Source organism: Acomys minous, assembly GCF_964271855.1.
Source record: "Acomys minous genome assembly, chromosome: 16".
Taxonomy (NCBI): domain Eukaryota; kingdom Metazoa; phylum Chordata; class Mammalia; order Rodentia; family Muridae; genus Acomys; species Acomys minous.
The window spans coordinates 83,524,672-83,544,950 of record NC_140498.1 but is presented as its reverse complement, the minus strand read 5'-3'; the positions used below and the strand labels follow the sequence as shown (position 1 = coordinate 83,544,950).

The window sequence follows — 20,279 nt, the reverse complement described above, 5'->3', positions numbered from 1 at the left end:
CTAGCGCATCATTTGCAGGCGCGGCGCGGCGGAGGGTTACAGCAGAGGGCGTGGCCTCAAGGGGCGTGGTTTTCTGGGGGCGTGGCGAAGCCTGCTTGGGGGTGTGATCTAGCCGGATGTCCCGCAAGCCGCGCCGGCGCTGGCTCAGTCTCGCGCCGTCGTTCGTCCGCGCCACGGTGAGTCGCTTTGCGCCTTACGCTCTCCGCTGTTCCCATAGACCCAGGCGGGCAGCCCGGGTCACGCAACTCCGCAACTATGTCCAAGCTGGCGCGGCTCGGGCGTGAGGAGATCATGGAGTGCCAGGTGATGTGGGAGCCTGACAGCAAGAAGGACACGCAGATGGACCGCTTCCGGGCGGCCGTGGGTGCCGCCTGCGGCCTGGCGCTGGGTGAGTGTGGGGCACGCGGCTAGTACACCCCCGCCACGGGCCTTCCCGGAAGCAATTCCCTGCAGGGAGGCACGCCCTAAGAAGGTCCCTTCTAGCTGTTGGGATAAGACTTGGCTAGAGATGGATGGACGACCAGTGTCGGTGTCTTTGGGGTTGGAGAAGCCCCTTGGCTTGGGGTTGTTATCCGTTTGAGAGGTTCCTCCTTTTCCCCCTTCTTAATTGCTGGGATGGTCCTGGAGTTGGGGGAGCCCTCTTGTCTTGGGGTCCCCCTCTAGAGAGGAACCTCCTAGCTATTGACATGGTCCTCTGATGGATGGATGAATGGCCAGTGTCCCTGTCCTGGGGTTGGGGGAGTCCTCTGGCTCTATGCCGTCCTCTAGGAGGTGCTGGTCTTCTGATGGTGTATCCTTTACTGTTTTGGGGAGCATCACCACATGTAGAGAGGCTTTTTGTTGCTTGCAGTACCGCCCTGCAGGTGAGGCTACCCCCTGAAAGTGATCCCGACCCCCGCACCTTGTTCCTCTGCAGGCTTGGGAAGTGACTCCTGGGTGGGGTCTTGACTTCCAGCCTGTGGAGGGGACCAGTCTTCGGGTCTGATTTGCAGTTCTTTTTGAGTTCATAGGATTTATGTGACAGGTTCCCTCCACCTGCCTTTGCTAGGGACCAACTTGAACCATTGCACATCCCTGGAAAAGTGGGGATTCACTTTTCCTCCCTCCTTTTTAAGGTTATGGTAGAGTCCTTTCTTATGCTTAAACTCCCAGCCCTAAACAGATCCTCCTCCTAGCTACCACGCTGGTCTGTCTGGTTGTGGGTAGGGCAGAGGCCCTTCTCCTGGGTGAGGCCCCTTTTCCATATACCCTTCCCAGAGATCCATAGGGCTTGGTTAGCCCTGTGACCTGCTCTGCCCTCTCTCAGGTGTCTGCCTGGGGCTTTCAGCACACAGTGGCTTTCCTCTTCGTTTTTACTTCTCTCTCTTTTTCTTTTGGTTTTTCCAGACAGGGTCTCTCTGTGTAGCCTTGGCTGTCCTGGACTCCTTTGTAGACCAGGCTGGCCTCAAACTCACAGCGATCCACCTGCCTCTGCCTCTCCCAAGTGCTGGGATTAAAGACGTGCACTTCTCCGCGTGCCTCCCCGCCCCCCTTTTCTCTCTTAACCGCAAGGACTTCCTTTCCTGCTTCCTTCCCCTCTGCATGGTTCTCCCTCCTTTCTGGCTGGGGTAATGCAAGTCTTTTGCTGTTGCTGGGTTCCCAGGCTCCCTGCAGTCCCTTGTTGATCAGGGACCTGCAGACTGCTGCTGGAGAGCCTGGAGATGGACGTCGAGCTTCCGCAGGGTCCCTTTCCTTCCCTCCTCCCCTCTCACCTGGAGACAGGTGTTGGCCTGGCCACTTGCAGGCCGTGCAGTTTGTGGGTGTTGGATAGGAGAACCTTTAGCTCACTGCATCACGATTGGGATTGCATCTGTTTCCTGTCCTCCATTGCCTGCCTGGACTTCGTCTGTCTCCTCGGCCAGGCAGTGATGGAGGACGGAGCTGGTGCTTGTGTGGGCTTGACAGGCTGGACACTTCAGAACATCACTCCACTGAGGGCCAAAGCTTTCTCCACAGCAAGAGCAACAGGGGAGAGAGCTGTAACCGGACACCCTGCGGGGATGTGGCCCTCACACTTCTTAGCTGTGTGACCAGGAAGACATCCAGGAGCCTCAGGCCTTGGTTTCCTCATCTATAAATATGAGCATAAAGGGAGGACCAGTGAACCTCAGTGGAGAGATGGCAGGCCCAGCACAGAGCTTTGACCACTGTACTGGCTGGAGGCTTGCTGAGTAACCCCTTAACCTTAATCTCCCCCCTCCTTCAAGTCTCTGGTGATTGGCTGGTCTTGGGGTTGACTATCTTGTGTTTAAAAGTTGGGAGGCACCAGGTGTGGTAGTGCAGGCCTTTAATCCCAGCACACGGGAGAGGGATCACTGTGAGTTCGAGGCAAGCCTGGTCCACAAAGTGAGTCTAGGACAGCCTAGGCTACACAGAGAAATTCTGTCTTGAAAAGCCAAAAGAAAAAAAAAAAAAGTTGGGAGGCTTGGGGCTGGAGAGATGGCTCAGTGATTAAGAGTACTGGCTGCTCTTCCAAAGGTCCTGAGTTCAATTCTCAGCAACCATGTGGTGGTTCACAACCATATAATGAGATCTGATGCCCTCTTCTGGCATGCAGTAAACATGCAGATAAAACACTCATATACATTAAATAAGTACATCTTAAAAAAAAAATAAAAAGTTGGGAGGCTTGCCAGCGGTCATGGCTCACACTCAGGTGTTTAAGCAGGAGGAGTGCTATGAGTTCAAGAGGGAGACCCTGTCTCAGAAACAAGGACAGCAAAATAAAGCTGAGGGGCTGGATAGGAAAACCCAGAGCCTGGATGCCACCTGCCATCTGTGCAGTCTTCTCACGTGGTGGCCACAGATCGCTGTTGCGTGGCCACTCCCTTTGCCCTTTCCTCCTTTCTCCTTCCCTTTCACCCGTGAGGTTTGGGGATCTTTAAGGTCTAAATCAAATGCTATCTTCTGTATTCTTCGGTATTGTGTCCTTTCTCCACCATCTGTGTTCTTTTCTGTAGGACTTTGCTCCTGCCTTCCTGGTTCATGTATGGTGAGCACTCTTTTTTTTTTCCCCTCTCTCTTGAGACAGAGTTACTCTGTGTAGTCCTGGCTGTCCTTTACTTACTTTCTAGACCAGGCTGGCCTTGAACTCACAGTGATCCACCTGCCTCTGCCTCCCCAGCCCGGTGAGCATTTTTATGTAGAGTTAGAGCCTCTCACAACAGCCCACTCCTAGCTCTCTTTTTGTTCGTTTGTTTTATTTTGAGACAGGGTCTCACTTTGTAATCCTGGCTAGCCTGGAACTCACTATATAGATCAGGCTGGCCTCAAGCTCTCAGAGATCCACTTGCCTCTGCCTCTGCAGTGCTGGGGTTAAAATCAGCCGTGTGCCGCCACACTTGACTCAACGATCCTCCTGCCTCTTTGAGTGTTGAGATGACAGTCATGCACCACCGTACCCCTTTCATTTAAAACTAAGACTGGTCTAGTCTCTTGGTTGAACATTAAACACACTGAACCAAATGTGCCTGTGGTCACCCCTCAATGATGCTGCTGGCTGTTCTTCTGTTCTCTTAAAGTCATAGAGATTGAACCCAGGGTCTCCCACATGCTAAACAAGGCTCTGCCCATGAGCCACACTTCAACCCTCTTTTTCTTTTTTTGTTTTCTCTTTCTTTCTCTCTTTTTGTTTTGGTTTTTTGAGACAGGGTTTCTCTGTGTAGCCTTGGCTGTCCTGGACTAACTTTGTAGACCAGGCTGGCCTCGAACTCACAGTGATCCGCCTGCCTCCGCCTCCCGAGTACTGCGAATTAAAGGCTTGCGCAACCACCGCCTGGCTTTTTTTTTTTTTTTTTTTTTTTTTTGGTTTTTCAAGACAGGACTTTCCTCTGTAGCCCTGGCTTCCTGGAACTTATTCTTTAGACCAGGCTAGCCTAGAACTCACAGAGTTCTGCCTGCCTCTACCTCCTGAGAGCTGGGGTTAAAGATGTGCTTAGCTAGTAGCTAGGCAGGGTCTTAAAGATTGTTCAGGCTGGCTTGGAACATGCTCTGTAGACCAGGCAGGCTTGGCTCTTTTGATCCTCCTGCCTCAGCTTCCCAAGTAGTAAGGATTACCTACCTGAGCTACTAGGCTCACTCTAAATCCACTTTTGTGTCTGGGGAAAGATTTATAGCATCTAGCTGGTCTCAGCAGCTTGGGAACTGGTTTTTTTTTTTTTTTGCATCCAGAGTCTGCTGTTTGTGAGGACTCAGGTGACTAAGCCTGAGGGAGGGAGAGGAGGAGCCATGCAGCCTGTTTGGTTGGTGTTAATTCCCACAGGTGCATAAAGCTGTCTCACCAGCAGTGCCAAAGCCTTGTGCTGCCCTCTGCCTGCTGCTCACTACTGCATATTAGCTCTTGTGTTGGCTGGCCTTGTGTGGATAGGCTCAGTATATAGGTGTGACACCAATGGCAGATGCCTTTGGGTGCCTTTATTCCGCAGGGAACTGACGATAACCCTAGGATAAGCACCATCAGCCCCCCCTTACATAGGGGGCTCATAGGACGTCAGTAATGTCCCAGGCCACTCAGAGTAATGGGTGTTGAATGCGGACAGTTGAATGTAGGAGTTTGTACTCTTTTTTTTTCCTTTTTTTTTTTTTTTTTGAGACAGGGTTTCTTTGTGTAGTCCTGGCTATCTGGGAGCTAGTTCTGCAGATCAAGCTGGCCTTGAACTCACAGAGATCCACCTGCCTCTGCCTCTGCCTCCCCAGTGCTGGTATTAAAGGAGTGCACCACCTCGCCTGGTTATATATATTTTTAAATTATGTGTATTCATATGGCTGTGTATGGTGATGTGCATGCAATTGCTTACAGAAATCAGAAGAGAGAGTCAGAAGTTCCCAAACTAGAGTCACATGCAGTTGTGCACTGTCTGACGTGGGTGCTGGTAACCAAACTTGGGTCCTCTGTTGTTTTCAACAAAATCTCAGTAGTTCTATTTTACCAATAAAGACTCAGGAGCCAGATGCTGGGGTGAAAGCCTGTTAGCTGAGAAAGGCAGAGAAAACACCCAGCTGACCTTCCTCCTCTCCTGCAGAGACAGGCTTTCTCTGTGTAACAGTACTGGATCCTGGAACTCTTTGTAGACAAGGCTGGCCTCGAACTCACAGAGATCCACCTGCCTCTGCCTCTCGAGTGCTAGGATTAACGGTGTGAGCTACTACACCTTTTTGTTTTCGTTTTTTTTTTTTTTTTTAAGATTTATTTATTATGTATACAGTGCTCTGCTTACATGTACACCTGCACACCAGAAGAGGGCATCAGATCACATTATAGATGGTCGTGAGCCACCATGTGGTTGCTGGGAATTGAACTCAGGACCTTTGGAAGAGCAGACAAGTGCTCTTAACCTCTGAGCCATCTCTCCAGCCCCCTGTTTTTGTATTTCAAGACAGGATTTCTGTGTGTAGCCCTGGCTACCCTGGACTTGTATGCAGCCTTGGCTGTTCTGGACTCGCTTTTGTAGATGAGGCTGGCCTCGAACTCACAAAGATCCGCCTGCCTCTGCCTCCCAACGTCTGGGATTAAAGGTGTGCACCACCGTGCCTGGCTGATTTTTTTTTTCATAATAATCCTATGTTCACTACCTGTCAACTGGTGGCTTGCTCTGCCTCTCGACCTATGGTTTACTTTATTCAATCCTATTTACAATATTTAAGCAGAAAGCTCTTGGTTGAAAAGTGTGTGCTAAGGCTGAGCCACACCACAACTAGAAACAGGTTTCTCCAGCAGATAGCACAATCTTGGGGTTCACAGTGTGATCTGTCTGAATTTTTACCTGCTGACCATTCCAGCCTCCTTTATGGCTCTGAAGCAGTGTGTCCCATTGGTTTTCACAACAGCCATGGCACTACTCCCACTCTGCAGACAGGACTGCCCGGGCCGTTTGTTTGGAAGTGGTACAGTGGATGCTGCTCCAACTCACCCAGCCTGACCTGGAGCCAGAGTGAATTCTGGTATGGTAGGATCTGTAGCTGCTTCTCAACAGTTTGAAGTGACCCATGGGGCAAACTATGCCCTGGAGAGACAGAGTGGCCTGTCTTGGGGTCTCCAGCAAAGTCTTGAGGTCATCTGTGGCTCCACCTTTACAAGCTCACACCCTGCAGTGGCCCTGCTGTGGCTTGCCCACCTGTGTGGCTCCAGACACTCAGCTCCCTTGCAGCATGTGTGCGGCGCCCCCCCCCCCCCGAACCCCTGCAGCTGTGCGCTCTTGAGTACTAAATGCCTAAACCCTTAGCTGTCCGACCCAGCGCCCACACCCAGCTTTGAACTTAGCTGGGCAGGATCTGCAGAGGGGAACTCCGAGATGGCTTTGGATATCTTGTAAGCACACTAGTGCCTGCTGCCTTCTCCCTCTGGCCCCCAAAGAGGCCAGAGTTGCAGACAGTTTGGTTGGGTTTCTTCCACATACTTGGGTTGTTCTTGTCTTGTTTAGAAGTATTATGCATAGCTTGTTTCAGTTCAGGGCCCCCCTGCACGCACTGAGGCAGGAGTCTGAGGGAGTGAGTTCTAGGTTTCAGTGATGCTCCAAGAGTGGCTAAACCATGCTCCATTTGTGTTGAGCTGTCTCTTCTCCTGCAGTGCTTACCTGTCTCAGCTCTGTGACTGAGGGGACTTTGCCATTTGATGATTTTTTTTTTCTTCTCTGTGATGCTGAGGATTGGAGCCAGGGCCTTGTGAATGCTACACAAGTCCTCTACCCCTGAGCTACGTCCTACATTCTCTTCTTACTTTGAGACAGGGTCTCAGTCAAGTTGCCCTGGCAGACTTGAAAGAATTCTATAGCCCAGGCTGGCTTTGAACTTGTAATCTCCCAGCCTCAGCTTCTGGGGTAGCTGGAATTCTTGCCACCAAACCAGGCCCCTGGTGTCATTTTTGATGGAACATATGTCCTCCTAAGAAAACCTGGAGACAGCCTGGCATGGTGGCATGCCTGCTTAATTGCTGACTTAGTTGGGAGCCAGAGGCAGGCAGATCTCTATAAGGTCGAGGCCAGCCTGATCTATATAGTGAGTTTGAGGCCAGCCAGGACTACATAGTGAGACTCTATCTTAGAAAGAGACACAGATCAAGAAGCACACAAAGAATCGACTTATGAAATAGGGGCTGGAGAGATAGCTCGGTCAGGGAGGGTCCTGCTGCTAGAGGAGAGAGCCTGAGTTCAATCCCTGGAATTCACATAGTGGAAGGAGAGAATAGGCTTCCGAAAGTTGACCTCTGACCTCTACACATGTGCTGTAGTGTGTGTACTAAACCCCTTCCCTCATGTTAAGCAGGGAGACTGAGGAGATGACTCAGGTGTACACTCTGCAAGCATAAAATGTATACCCAGGAGCCACAAAGCTGGGTGTTCCTGTAGTCCTTGCTCTGGGGAGGTGGACACAGGTGGATAGCTGGGGTTCTATGGCAAGCCTAAGCTACTCAGCTAGCTCCAGGTCCCAGTAACAGAGCCTGACTCAAAACACAAGTCGAAGCAGGGCGTGGTGGCACATGCCTTTAATCCCAGCACTTGGGAGGCAGAGGCAGGCAGATGACTGTGAGTTCAAGGCCAGCCTGGTCTACAAAGTGAGTCCAGGACAGCCAAGGCTACACAGAGAGACCCTGTCTTGAAAAAAGAGTTTGATGTTAGTCTGGGCTGTCGACATGCATGTGCACGCGCTCGCACACACTCACACATATGCATATATCTATTTTTACCTATCTGTCTCTCTGTCTGTCTATCTACCTATTACTGTTTTTTGGGGGACAGTGGATGAAGGGTTTGTGTCATGAGGTTTGTGTCATGTCTTCCTCCCAGTCATCAGGGGCATCAGTCACTGAGTCCCTGGCATGTGAGGTTCTTAGGCCTCAGGCTTCCCACTGAGACCCCCTTCCCTGACTTCCCACTGAGACCCCCTCCCCTGACTTCCCACTGAGACCCCCTTCCCTGACTTCCCACTGAGACCCCCTCCCCTGACTTCCCACTGAGACCCCCTTCCCTGACTTCCCACTGAGACCCCCTTCCCTGACTTCCCACTGAGACCCCCTTCCCTGACTTCCCACTGAGACCCCCTCCCCTGACTTCCCACTGAGACCCCCTTCCCTGACTTCCCACTGAGACCCCCTTCCCTGACTTCCCACTGAGACCCCCTTCCCTGACTTCCCACTGAGACCCCCTTCCCTGACTTCCCACTGAGACCCCCTCCCCTGACTTCCCACTGAGGCCCCCTCCCCTGACTTCCCACTGAGGCCCCCTCCCCTGACTTCCCACTGAGGCCCCCCTTTCAGGCCAGGCTGAAGGGCATCTATTTTGCTCGGTTTTTTTAGGGACTTATGATGACCTGTACCACTGGTCTGTCCGGTCTTATTCAGACTTTTGGGCTGAATTCTGGAAGTTCAGCGGAATAGTCTACTCACGAATGTATGATGAGGTAAGTGGGTCTTGCCACACTCTTGTCTCCTTTCATGGTTGTTTCTGAGCGAAGTATTGACGGAGAATACTGACTCATGCCTGCTTTTAAAATCCCCTGTGTGGGCCAGCAACATGGCTGAGTGGGGAAAGGCGCTTGCTGCCGAGCCTGATGACCCGAGTTTGATCGCTGGGACCCACGTGGTAGAAGGAGAACTAACTCTTGCAAGTTGCCTTCCTTGGACCTTCTTGCATGGGCTGTGGCATATGCAACACCCCTTACACATGCACATATTGAAAAACATAAGGGGGCGGTGCCTGGAGAGGTGGCTCAGTGGTTCAGAGCATCAGCTGCTCTTCCAGAGGATCCTGGTTCAATTCCCAGCACCCATGCAGCCGTTCACAATAGTCTGTACTTCCAGTCGAAGGAGATCCAACGTCCTCTTCTGGCTTCCACAGGCACCATACGCTTGTGGTTCACAGACATTCATGTAGGCAAATACTATAAAATAAAATACTATATAAAAAAATTAAAAAAAAAATTAAAAGTAGCACACAGGAGACCAAAGCAGTAGGAGTGTAAGCTTGGAGCCAGTTTGGGCTATATAGGAAGACCCCTATGTCCTGCTATGGCTTCCCCTTCTTTTTGACAAGGGGTTCCATGCAGCCAAGGCTGGCCTGCAGCTCCTAATCCCCTTGCCTCCACCCCCCAGGTGCTGGGATGGCAGACCTGAACTTCCCACTTCCGGCCTGGGCAGTTCCTTTACTTCCTCTTTAGCAACTGTCTTAAATAGGTGCTTAGTAAACTCTGTTGTAAGAATTTCTGGGAGTGGAGGGTGGGGCGGCTTCCTTGGGTGCAGGGCTGTGCTATGGCCACAGGTCAGGGTTGGTGTATGGGTGACGTCATAAGGCCCTGTGCTGAGGCCCTGGCTTCCTTCTGCTGCTCCTCTGCAGGTCGTGGACACATCCAAAGGAATCGCAGATGTCCCCGAGTGGTTCAGAGGCAGCCGCCTCAACTACGCAGAGAACCTCCTACGCCACAAGGAGAATGACAGAGTCGCCCTTTATGTGGCCCGTGAGTCTCATGGGTGTCCTGGGTCGTGAACATGTGTGGCCCTGTGGGTGTGGAGGGGCTGCGGGGAGGGTTGCAACTGGGTGTCGGCATCCTTCAGGCATAACGAGCACCTCTGCTGGGAGACAGCGAGGGCTGGTCACAGACTTTGGCTTGTTTCTGTCCTTCTCCCCGCCTCCTCACCTGAAGACAAGGTTTCTCTGTGTAACAGCCCTGGCTGCCCGAGAACTCACTCTGTAGACCAGGCTGGCCTGGAACTCACAGAGACCCGCCTGCCTCTGCCTCCCGAGTGCTGGGATTAAAAGGCATGCGCCACCACCACCTGGCCTGTTTCGATCATTCTGTGTGTATGGTGCATGTGTGTGCGCACGTTCAGGAGTGTGCAGGTGCACTTGTGCGCATATTTGTGTATGCAGGTGCATGTGTGTTTATGTAGAGACCAGAGGACACATCAGGCTCCTATGCTAGAGGTTGATGTAATACGTGGAAATGGGTGTTCCAGGTGGATGCAAGCTCCCCTTTGAGTAATAACATCTCCCCCCCTCCCCCCACCTTTTTCCAGACAAGGTTTCTTTGTGTAGCCTTGGTTCTGGGATTAAAGGCGTGTGCCACCACACTGGCTACACCTGTGGTTCATCCCACTGTAGGAAGTGGGGCTTAGTGGAGTGGGTGGAGCTTCCTGGAGCCATTAGCTTTTTGTAACTCAAGGTTCTGTGTTTTGGACAGTGCTAACTAACATCTTTACTACCAGTGAGAGCCACCAGCATATGTCAGATGCTTAGCCGTAATGCTTCTGAAAAGGACTCACTATGCTCTTTGGTGTCACAGTATCTGTCTGACCCAGTCTGACAGTGATCAGTTTTCTGGTGTCTCTAAACTTCCTTTAATCTTTATCAAGTTCTTTTTTTTTTTTTTTTTCCCAAGACAGGGTTTCCCTGTGTAGCCTTGGCTGTCCTAGACTTATAAAACAGGCTAGCCTCCAACTCACAGCAATCCACCTGCCTCTGCCTCCCAAGTGCTGGGATTAAAGGCGTGCGCCACCACGCCCAGTGGCTCTCTATCAAATTCTTTTACTTAGAAGTATTGCAATGGGGGGAATTAGATCGCTGAGTTTGGTGGAGGGCTAAATGAGCTTGAGTGAGGATTTTAGTTCAAGGCCCAGCCTCATGATGTTGCTGTGTGACTTTGGGTAAGTTGCTCAGCCTCTCTGGCTGTCTCTCTACTGCCAAGTTGGACAGATGATAGCACCTACTTCTGGGTTGTTGGATTTGAGCTGGGCACCTCTCTCTCTCTCTCTCTCTCTCTCTCTCTCTCTCTCTCTCTCTCTCTCTGTCTCAGAACAGCTCTTGGCACAGAGGAAATAAGTGGGCTCCTCCGACAAGATTCTATGTTGTAAATCTATGCAGCTCTCATCATGGTGGCTGTCACGGAGCATCTCTGGTGGGCCTCAGCCTGAGGTCTCAGAGCCACAGTCACTTCCGACACACGTGCTCAGCACAGGGCTTGTGTCGGGTTTGGGTGTTGAATGCCTTTTGCTTCTTCCTCCCCTGGGTTCCTAGCTCCGTGGTGCAGGTCAGGCAGAGGCAGAGGCTTGGGTGCCCACCAGCCTTTCTCCTGCTCTTAGCAGGCATCTCCATCAGGCCCTCGTGCACTTGTTCCTCAGACCCATGCAAGTGCTGGGAACTGCAGCTTTGAGTGGTACAGGCAGGCTTTCTGCTTTGCAAGGGCAGGGACAGGGGCAGGGGCAGGTGTCCCTTAGTGCTGGGAAGAACACATAAAATAACCTAAGAGAAAGGAACTGATGAGCTGAGGGGGACTGGCTTTAGTCAGAGGCCAGGGGCAAGGAGAGGGTCTGCTTTCTGTTCTGTGTTTGTGAACTAGCTCTCTCGCTGTCCCGGAATCACGCTGCATGGCCTCTTGCTCTCAGCATTAGCTTTTCTTTTTCCGGCTGCGGGTGGTGGTGGTGGTGATGGTGGGTGTTTCCTCTCTACAGAGTTTCTCTGTGTAGCCCTGGCTGTCCGTCCTGGACTTGCCTTTTAGACCAGGCTGGCTTCGAACTCACAGAGATCTTCCTGCTTCTGCCTCCTGAGTGCTGGTATTAAAGGTATGCACCACCATGCCCAGCTAGCATCAGCTAGCTGTCTGTCCTATTGTCCCCGCCAGTGTTTTCCTTCCTAGACACCCATAAGGCCCCATTGCCTGTGTGTCTAAGTCTGTGTGTGCATTGGAGGCTTGAGAAGGCCAGGGCTCTGGGGTGACACCACCTTACCTTTCTCTCTGGATCCATAGACGTGCATTTGTTATACTCTGGCACTTCATGAGTACTCAGTTTCTCCCACTGCAAAATGGGAGCAGTCATGAGTCTTACACCCCAAACCACAATGGCATCCCTGATGGTTAGGGGAAAGTGACCTGCTTCTCAGTGCTTGTGGTGCAGTCATCCATCCAGGTGTGTACTAAACCAAGGGTAATCCCCCCATCCCTGTCTCCCTGTCCCCTCTCTCACAGGAGTAGAGGTCAGCTGAGCTGGCATTTCTGTAAGCTTTGCCCTGAGTGGGCAGGAGGAGGCCACTTCTGACTCACTGTCCCCTGTGCCTTCCCATTAAAGTCGGAGCTTTGCTGAGCCAGCTTGCCCCCCCCCCTTCCCGCCCTTCATGTCTTCAGAGTGGCAGGTGCCCTTAAGCCGGGGGCTCTCTGAGCTTGCACCAGCCTGAGCTTGCACTCCTCCCTGGCCTACAGTTGGCCTTCCCAAGGCTGCCCTACAAGCAGTGTGGAGGCTTAAAAATCATTGTGTTTCAGTTTCTGCTGCTTTTAGAACATCTGTGTCATTCTGCCCCCTCTCCCGTCCCCCCCCCCCCCACTACTTTCACAGATGTCACCTGTCACCTGGCTGTGCCCTGCTCACCCAGGCATCCACTGCAGTACTTAGGCTTCCTTTGATAAAGCTGCAGGTACTTCAGCCTTCATGCTCCAGTGAGCGGGCGGCAGCCCTCCGGCCCTGTAAAGGCTTTGTCAGCACAGCTGGCTGCACAGCGCACTTTGTCTCCAAGTCCTGTGGCCCGGCATAAAAATGTCCTGGGTTGTAGACACAGGAGTAGCTGCATGGCCAGCACTGGAGAGTCAAAAGAGAGGCTGGTGGACTTCTGCCCATCCTGGGCACACAGAGGACACCAGTTTTGTGCCTTGGGATGAGATGAACTCACACCCTGCCTCAAAGCTGATGGTCCCAGGGCTAGTGTCTTTCCAAGGCCATTGTTTCTCCTTCAGGGAGAGCTCCAGTTCCTCCACAGCCCACTCCAGTTGCTGTGCAGGGTGACAGGTCACATGACAGGCCATCTTGGACAGATTGCCACCTCAGTCCTTGTGACATAGCTGGCTGACAGGGGCTGCCCCAAGGCTTCACCCCTTACAATGAGGGCTCCCCCAAGGGCCTCACAGCAGGCAGCTGGCTCCCCACAGCGGGCCACAGGGGAGATGCTGGATCTTGTTTTTGTACTGGGATAGGTGTGTTCTCTGGCCGAGTTGTGTCTGCAGCATCATTTTACGGCTACTTAGAGCAGTGGTTCTCAACCTGTGGGTCGAGACCCACTATGGGGCTTTAGGGATTTGAGCAACCCTTTCATAGGGATGACACGTCAGATATTCTGCATATCAGATATTTACCTTATGATTCATAGAAGTAGCAATGAAAATAATTTTGTGGTTGGGGTGGGGGGTTCACCACAACATGAGGAACTGTATTAAGGAGTCCTAGCATTAGGAAGGCTGAGAACCACTGACTTAGAGACAGTGTCATTCACCAAGTGGCCCTGGCTGGCCTAGACCATGCGATTCTCCAGCCCTGGCCTCCTGAGGAGCTGTGATGATGGGTTTGAGGCAGTGGGCCCAACTGTTGCCGTGACTTTTATGACCAAAGCTCAGTGGTCACTCTGTGGCCCCTACAATGATCCACTGGTCAGCAGGGCCAGGCCTGGGAAGCTGGGAGAAGGGCTGTGTGAGACACCTAGTTCACTGCCATTTGTTTGTTTGTTTGTTTTGCTTTTTGAGACAGGGTTTCTCTGTGTAGCCTTGGCTATCCTAGACTCATTTTGTAGATCAGGCTGGCCTTCAACTCACAGAGATCTGCCTGCCTCTGCCTCCCCTGTGCTGGGATTACAGGTGTGCACCACCATGCCTGGCTCCACTGCCATTTTTAGTATCTATTGATTAAATAGGTAAAAATTGGCCTTGGTGTTTTGACCTAATTTCTTTGCTAAGGACTCCTGTAAGCCTTGGAGTAGCTCTCACAGTGAGGCCACTGTGGGCAACAGTGGTCATTTAATATTCTTTGTGTTTGTGTGGCTTAATAAGACCTCACTTTGTAGCTGGGCGTGGTGGCGCACGCCTTTAATCCCAGCACTCGGGAGGCAGAGGCAGGAGGATCTCTGTGAGTTCTAGGCCAGCCTGGCCTACAAAGTGAGTCCAGGATGGCCAAGGCTCCACAGAGAAACCCTGTCTCGGAAAAAAAAAAAAGAAACCTCACTTTGTAGCCCTGGCTGGCCTAGAACTCCCTATGTAGACCAGGCCAGCTTCAAACTCAGAGCTCGGTTTGCCTCTGCCCCCCTGAGTGCTGGGAGTTAATGCTTGGGCCCCACACCCAGCTCATATAATTTTAAAATTCATACTAGTTAATTTTTGCATTAGATGTCGGTAAAACAATAACCATCAAAGCCCGGCCAAAGGTGGGCAGCTACTCAGCTGGAAACAGGATAGATGAGGCCTAAGTGTGCTGCACTGAGGGGAGGCCCAAGGGTAGTCTCAAGGGTGGCAGCTGCACTGGTCTGGCCATAGAAACTGTTAATCCCAAAGATGGGAAGATAAAGACTACCAGCCTAAATAATCATGGCTAAATGAATTAAAGCAAGCAATTACCTTTTTTTTTTTTTTTTTTTAAAGACAGGGTTTCTCTGTATAGCCTTGGCTTTCCTGGACTCACTCTGTAGACCAGGCTGGCCTTGAACTCACAGTGATCCACCTGCCTTTGCTTCCTGAGTGCCTTTTTTTTTTTTTTTTTTTAAGATTTACTTATTTATTATGTATACAGTGTTCTGCCAGCTTGTATTCCTGCATACGAGAAGAGGACACTAGCTCTCACTGTAGATGGTTGTGAGCTACCATGTAGTTGCTGGGAATTGAACTCAGGACCTCTAGAAGAGCAGCCAGTGCTCTTAGCCATCTCTCCAGGCCAGTGAGCAGTTACTTAACGCAAACGTAGTTTATTTGTGTACATAGGCTGCTTCCCCCAAAGGCGAGGTTTCAGAGGTCAGCATTGGATATGAGAAAGACAAGGTTTTTATAGCTCAGGGGTAGGGGGCTTCCAGTTGGGGGATTGGTGAGCAAAATAGGCCAGGTTATGCATAGTTAGTCATAATGACCTTCTAAACAAAGACATGATTGCAAGGGGTGGTAACAAGGTAGTCATAACAACCCTTTGACATGGTTGCCAATTCTTGGAACAGGGAGTACAGAACTCTTTGTAGTTAAGGCTACATGTGGAACATAGCCCAATCCTTGAGAAACAGGCTTAATTATAACCGAGAATGAACCTAGTTTGTCTTTACTATAAGATGGCTTTTAAGCCTAAGATGGAGGTAGGCTGATGCATCAGAACCTCTTTCATCACTCTGATTGTGCTGACGGACAGTAGATTGGCAACAGCTGGGGTCAGAGGTGACCATGAGGCTCATGTGAACAAAGAATGGGTCTGTGGTGATGGATGTGTGGTGGTGGCAGTGCCAGGGAAGTGCTGCTACAGGTGACAGCTGTGCACGTGCTGTCTCCATATTAGTTTCCTGGTCTCTACGTTGCACCCTCTTTCTGCATAACATAACCTCCAGGTCTGTGGGGTCTTCCTACCATCCCACCAGTCTGGCTATTTTCATCAACATTGTTAGCATACTGCCCCAGTCTGCCTAGCAACTTATGACTCCAGTCTGCCCAGCAACCTGTGACATCATTACCTACCTGCCACTAGGATTATAAAAAGACAAACCCACCTTGTCTCTCTCTCTCTTGTTTCTCTTGTACCTATCTCTCTTCCTCTGTCTCTGTCTCTCTCTGGGGCACTCCCCCTTTCTTATCCCCCCATGCTCATATAATAAACATCTCCATATCATATCTGTTTGTGTGGCACGTATTTCCTATTTCCTATCTTCTTTTTCATATATAAAACACATCTCCTCCTGGGGAATCCCACCTTGGGGGTCTGAAATGGCTTCCATGCTGCCTGGCTCTTCTGTCGAGTGGCACCACCCTGGACCTTGCTCTGCATTCTCCCGTGTCCAGGTCCCCTTCTCCTGGGCACAGGCTGACTGGGGTCCCTTCCTGCGTGGCCTATACTTGAGCTGTTCTTGTTCTCTCCTCAGGGGAAGGCAGAGAGGAGATTGTGAAGGTGACTTTCAAAGAGCTGAGGCAGCAGGTGGCTCTGTTCGCAGCTGCCATGAGGAAGATGGGCGTGAAGAAAGGGGATCGAGTGGTCGGTAAGGAAGGGCCTTTCTCTTTCTTTCATCTCTCTCTGTCTCTTTCCTTTTTTCCTTTTCTTCCCTTCCCTTCTTTCCTTGGTAAAGGCCTTAAAGTGTTATGGTGGTTCAATCCCTAGAACCAAAAACTCAAGCCAAATCGAACCAAACCAACAACAACAATGGCCCAGAAGGTGGAGAGATTTGAAAAAAAGTTTAGCTAGGTGAAGAACACACCCCTGTGTGGTGCCAGTCATGCAGACGGGTCCGAGCTGACACAGGGTGAATGGCACAGAGTCCTGGGTGCTTCGGTGTCCCCATCATTTCCAGATATTTGGGAGGCTGAGGTTGGAGGCTTGTAAATTTGAGACCAGCTCAGGTTTCACAGAGAGATCTTGTCTCAAAACAAAACCAAGTAACAACGTAGAACAACAAGACAAAGAAGGCCAAAGCCAGAGTCCTCTCTCCTGTTGTTCTGGGAGGACCAGGAATTCTCCTCACTGTTTCTGGAACAGAAAGGGACAAGGATGTGCAGGAGCGATCTGCGCAGTTGGTGGATTAACAGAGATGCCCTGGGGCAGTGTGCAGGAGGAAGTGGAGCTGGCTGCACACATAGCCCCCTCGAAGGCCCAGTGGCTGTTGAGAACAAGGTGTCTGTAGGAGCGAGGGCACGGTGACAGATGCCCAGCACTGATCTGTCATGGCTTTTTCCACCTCTCCCTATCTGTTCCCTTCAAAGTGATGCTCCTCACTGCCTCCCCATTTCACTTTTGACCACAGGGCGGGGAAAGCGCAAAACCTTAAGGCTGAGGGAGCCTCTGAAACCTTGTTAGAGACTGTTGAGTCTGTAGGCCTCCAGGCCTGTATGTCCCCTCCTGAGCAACCCCCAGCATCCCATTGTTCCCTCAGGTGGCATCCCATGTCCTAAGATCTCAGTAATCTTCCAGTTCTCCTTTCACTCTGATTTCCAAGCAGCAGGAAGGCCTGTGGGGAGCTGCCCTTCACCCAGTAACTTTGCTTAGTTAGTAGCGGGAAGGGTGTGCCTGGGGCAAGCCACTCCTCAGGGCAGCTTGGGACACATCCCTGACCCTCAGTCGGACAAGGCCACGGGCCAGGGTGGTGATCTGAATAGTTATGTGTCATTTCTGGCAGTGTATGCCTCTCCTGGAGCGGACTGACTGACAAGGTGCCAGCTTGTGTTTGCAGAGGGTCAGGGTACTGTCACATCACAGGGACCAGGTCCAAGGCTGGCTCCAGAGCCCTGCAGCTCCTTAGACAGTGGACACGGCATGGCGTGAGCACAGCCTGTGCTGGTTGGCAGGAAAGGCATGTGCCAGCTTACCCACTCTGTCGCCTGTGTTCTGTCTTTCCTCACTGCATCTGGCACATCAAGGTAAACAGACACCACCTCACTAGGGACTACCTCTGATGTCATCTTTATGCTGTTTGTCTGCCCTGTAGTCCCCCCGCCTGCCCCCCCTTCCCCCCCACCCCACCCCTAGGGACAGGCTCTGTGTCTGTCACTGAAGACAGGCTCTGTTTCTGTTCCTGGTGTGATACATGCTGTGGAAGGCCAGGCACACAGATGGCATCTAATAAATAGCTACTGGGTGAATGTGTGTGAGGACTAGGCCGACACTCAGTCTGGTCAGGTTTTTTTTTTGTATTTTCAGACAGGCTCTTGTTATGTGGCCCAGGCTGGCCTGGAACTTTGGTCCTTCCTTATTGCTGCATGCAGCTAGCACAGGCTTTAGAGGCTGAAACCTCACTTTTCTTGTGTCCTTCTTATCCTTTTTAAGTTGTCTTTTTTTAAAATTTTTAAATGTTTTTAAAAAGTAAATAATATTTAGAATAAATTTTACAAAATTTAAAAATAACATTTTATCTATTCATATATTTTATGTGTATGAGTTCCCTGTCTTTCCTGCAGACCAGAAGAGGCCATCAGATCCCATTATAGGTGGTGGTGAGCCACCGTCTGGTTGCTGGGAATTGAACTCAGGATGCCTGGAAGTGCAGTCAAGTCCTCTTAATCACTGAGCCATCATCTCTTCAGCCACCCTTGCTGTCACTTTAAAAAATCGACTGAAGCAATGCTGAAGCCTCTTCTCTATTTTGTTTTTCTACCTCCAGTTTGTTTTGCGCTGCTGGATTGGAACTCCAGGCTGATGCTTGGCCTGGCTCCACCACTGAGCCAAGAGGCAGCCCTTATTTGCAGTTTTTCAAATCTGTCCGCAGCAGGCCTTTCTGAGAGAAGGGAGCACAGAGCCAGGGTTGCCTGGGGACATTTCAGATCCTTCCTGGGACTGGGCTGTCCAGTAGGCTGGCTCTTGGTCTTCTGTGGCTCTCAGGTGGACCCCCCCTCCAATCCCAAACTGTAGGTCCACATAAAGAGTCACTAAGTATCAAGTGGCACAGGTCCCTGCAGGGGTGAGGCTATGCACCAAACTGTTGACAGCTGTTTTTTTCAAGACAGGGTTTCTCTGTGTAACAGTCCTAACTGCCCCGGAACTCTTTTTGTAGACCAGGCTGGCCTTGAACTCACAAAGATACACCTGACTCTGCCTCCTGAGTGCTGGGATTAAAGGCGTGCACCACCACTGTCCAGCTCTGGATGTAGCCCCCAAGGGAGGCCCAATGGCCTAGGAGGAGAGCAGGCTGCTTGTCAGGTAGTCTGGATTGTGCACTCTTGGGTGACCTCGGGTGACAACAATGGGTAAACAAGGCTCTTCAGGTCTGCTCACAGGCAAGTGAGCACTTCTGCAGCGGCCTTGCCACCTGCAAGCCACCAGTGGACTCTTGTGGGGTTGAGGGGGAGGGCGCTTGAGTGCCTGCCTGTGAGCTAGCAGGGACACGCCCCCCCCACACACATGCACACACTTAGCGAGGCACAGTACAAACCGCTGTGTCTTTCTGGAAAAGGTCATGAGGGGGCCCCAGGTAGACACTTGTCCATGGCCCCTTTCCCAAGGCCTGTGTTGACCTTTCCCCCAGAGCAGTGGCACTGTCTGGTTGGTGGTGACCCCTCTGACCATAGCCGGTCCCTGACTCCCTGGTGTCACCACCAAGCTCTTCTGTGTGTGTGTACACGCCTGTCCGCTCTTGTTCCCCGCACCCATATGCTAGCCATCACATTTCTTTTCTTTTTTTTTTTTTGGTTTTTCGAGACAGGGTTTCTCTATGTAGCCTTGGCTGTCCTGGACTCACTTTGTAGACTAGGCTGGCCTCGAACTCACAGCGATTCGCCTGCCTCTGCCTCCCGAGTGCTGGGATTAAAGGCGTGCGCCACCACGCCCGGCGCCATCACATTTCTTGGGGCGGTGGTTTTGACCCCTTTTGGGGGGGGCGTCAAATGACTCTTGCACAGAGGTCACCTAAGACCATTGGAAAGCACAGATATTTACATTGCGATTCATAACTGTAGGAAAATTACAGTTATGTAGCTGTGATGAAAATACCTTTAGACGGGCTGGAGAGATGGCTCGGTGGTTAAGAGCACAGCACTGGTTGCTCTTCTAGAGAACCTGAGTTCAATTCCCAGCCCCGACATGGGAGCTCACAACTGTCTGTAACTCTCTTACCAGGGGATCAGACACCCTCATATAGATATATATGCAGTCAGACACTACTGTACTTAAATTAAAAGTAAATAATAAAATAAAAAAAATAATTTTAGGGCCCAGGGGTCCTGCTCAAACTATGGCATCAGCCAAGGACAATACAGACCGTAAACATTAAACCCCTACCCCGATCTAGCCAATGGACAGGACATTCTCCACAGTTGAGTGGAGAGTGGGATATTACTTTCTCACATACTCTGGTGCCTCACCTTTGACCATGTCCCCTGGAGGGGGAGACCTAGTGGCACTCAGAGGAAGGACAGCAGGCTACCAAGAAGAGACTTGATACCCTATGAGCATATACAGGGGGAGGAATTCCCCTCAGGAACAGTCATAGGGGAGGGGAATAAGGGGAAAATGGGAGGGAGGGAAGAATGGGAGGATACAAGGGATGGGATAACCATTGAGATGTAACAAGAATAAATTAATAAAAAATTAAAAATAATTTTAGCGTTGGGGGGGTCACCATAACTGAGTAACTGTATTAAAGGAGTGCAGTGGTAGGAAGTGGAGAGCCACTGTCTTAGGGTATCTGAGGCACCCTGAAAGGCATTCAGCAAGCAAAGCTGAAGACCGCCGAAGTCTTAGCCCTCACCTGAGAACTCCCTGTTAAATATGAGGTGCACACATGGTCAGGCTGTTCTAGGACTCCCAGCAAAGGGGAAGTGCCTAGCTTAAG

General features: G+C 51.2%; 1 protein-coding gene across 1 annotated transcript in view; it reads left to right on the top strand.

Moving 5' to 3' along the window:
- Window positions 1-97: 97 nt before the first annotated feature.
- The window catches only part of AACS (acetoacetyl-CoA synthetase), a 44,672-nt gene continuing 24,490 nt past the window's right edge, over window positions 98-20,279 (top strand). The window contains exons 1-4 of the mRNA XM_084762979.1: window positions 98-388; window positions 8,330-8,433; window positions 9,366-9,486; window positions 15,888-16,001. Coding sequence (XP_084619105.1) covers window positions 256-388; window positions 8,330-8,433; window positions 9,366-9,486; window positions 15,888-16,001 — 472 coding nt within the window. The 5' untranslated portion in view covers window positions 98-255. The remainder of the gene's footprint in view (window positions 389-8,329; window positions 8,434-9,365; window positions 9,487-15,887; window positions 16,002-20,279) is intronic.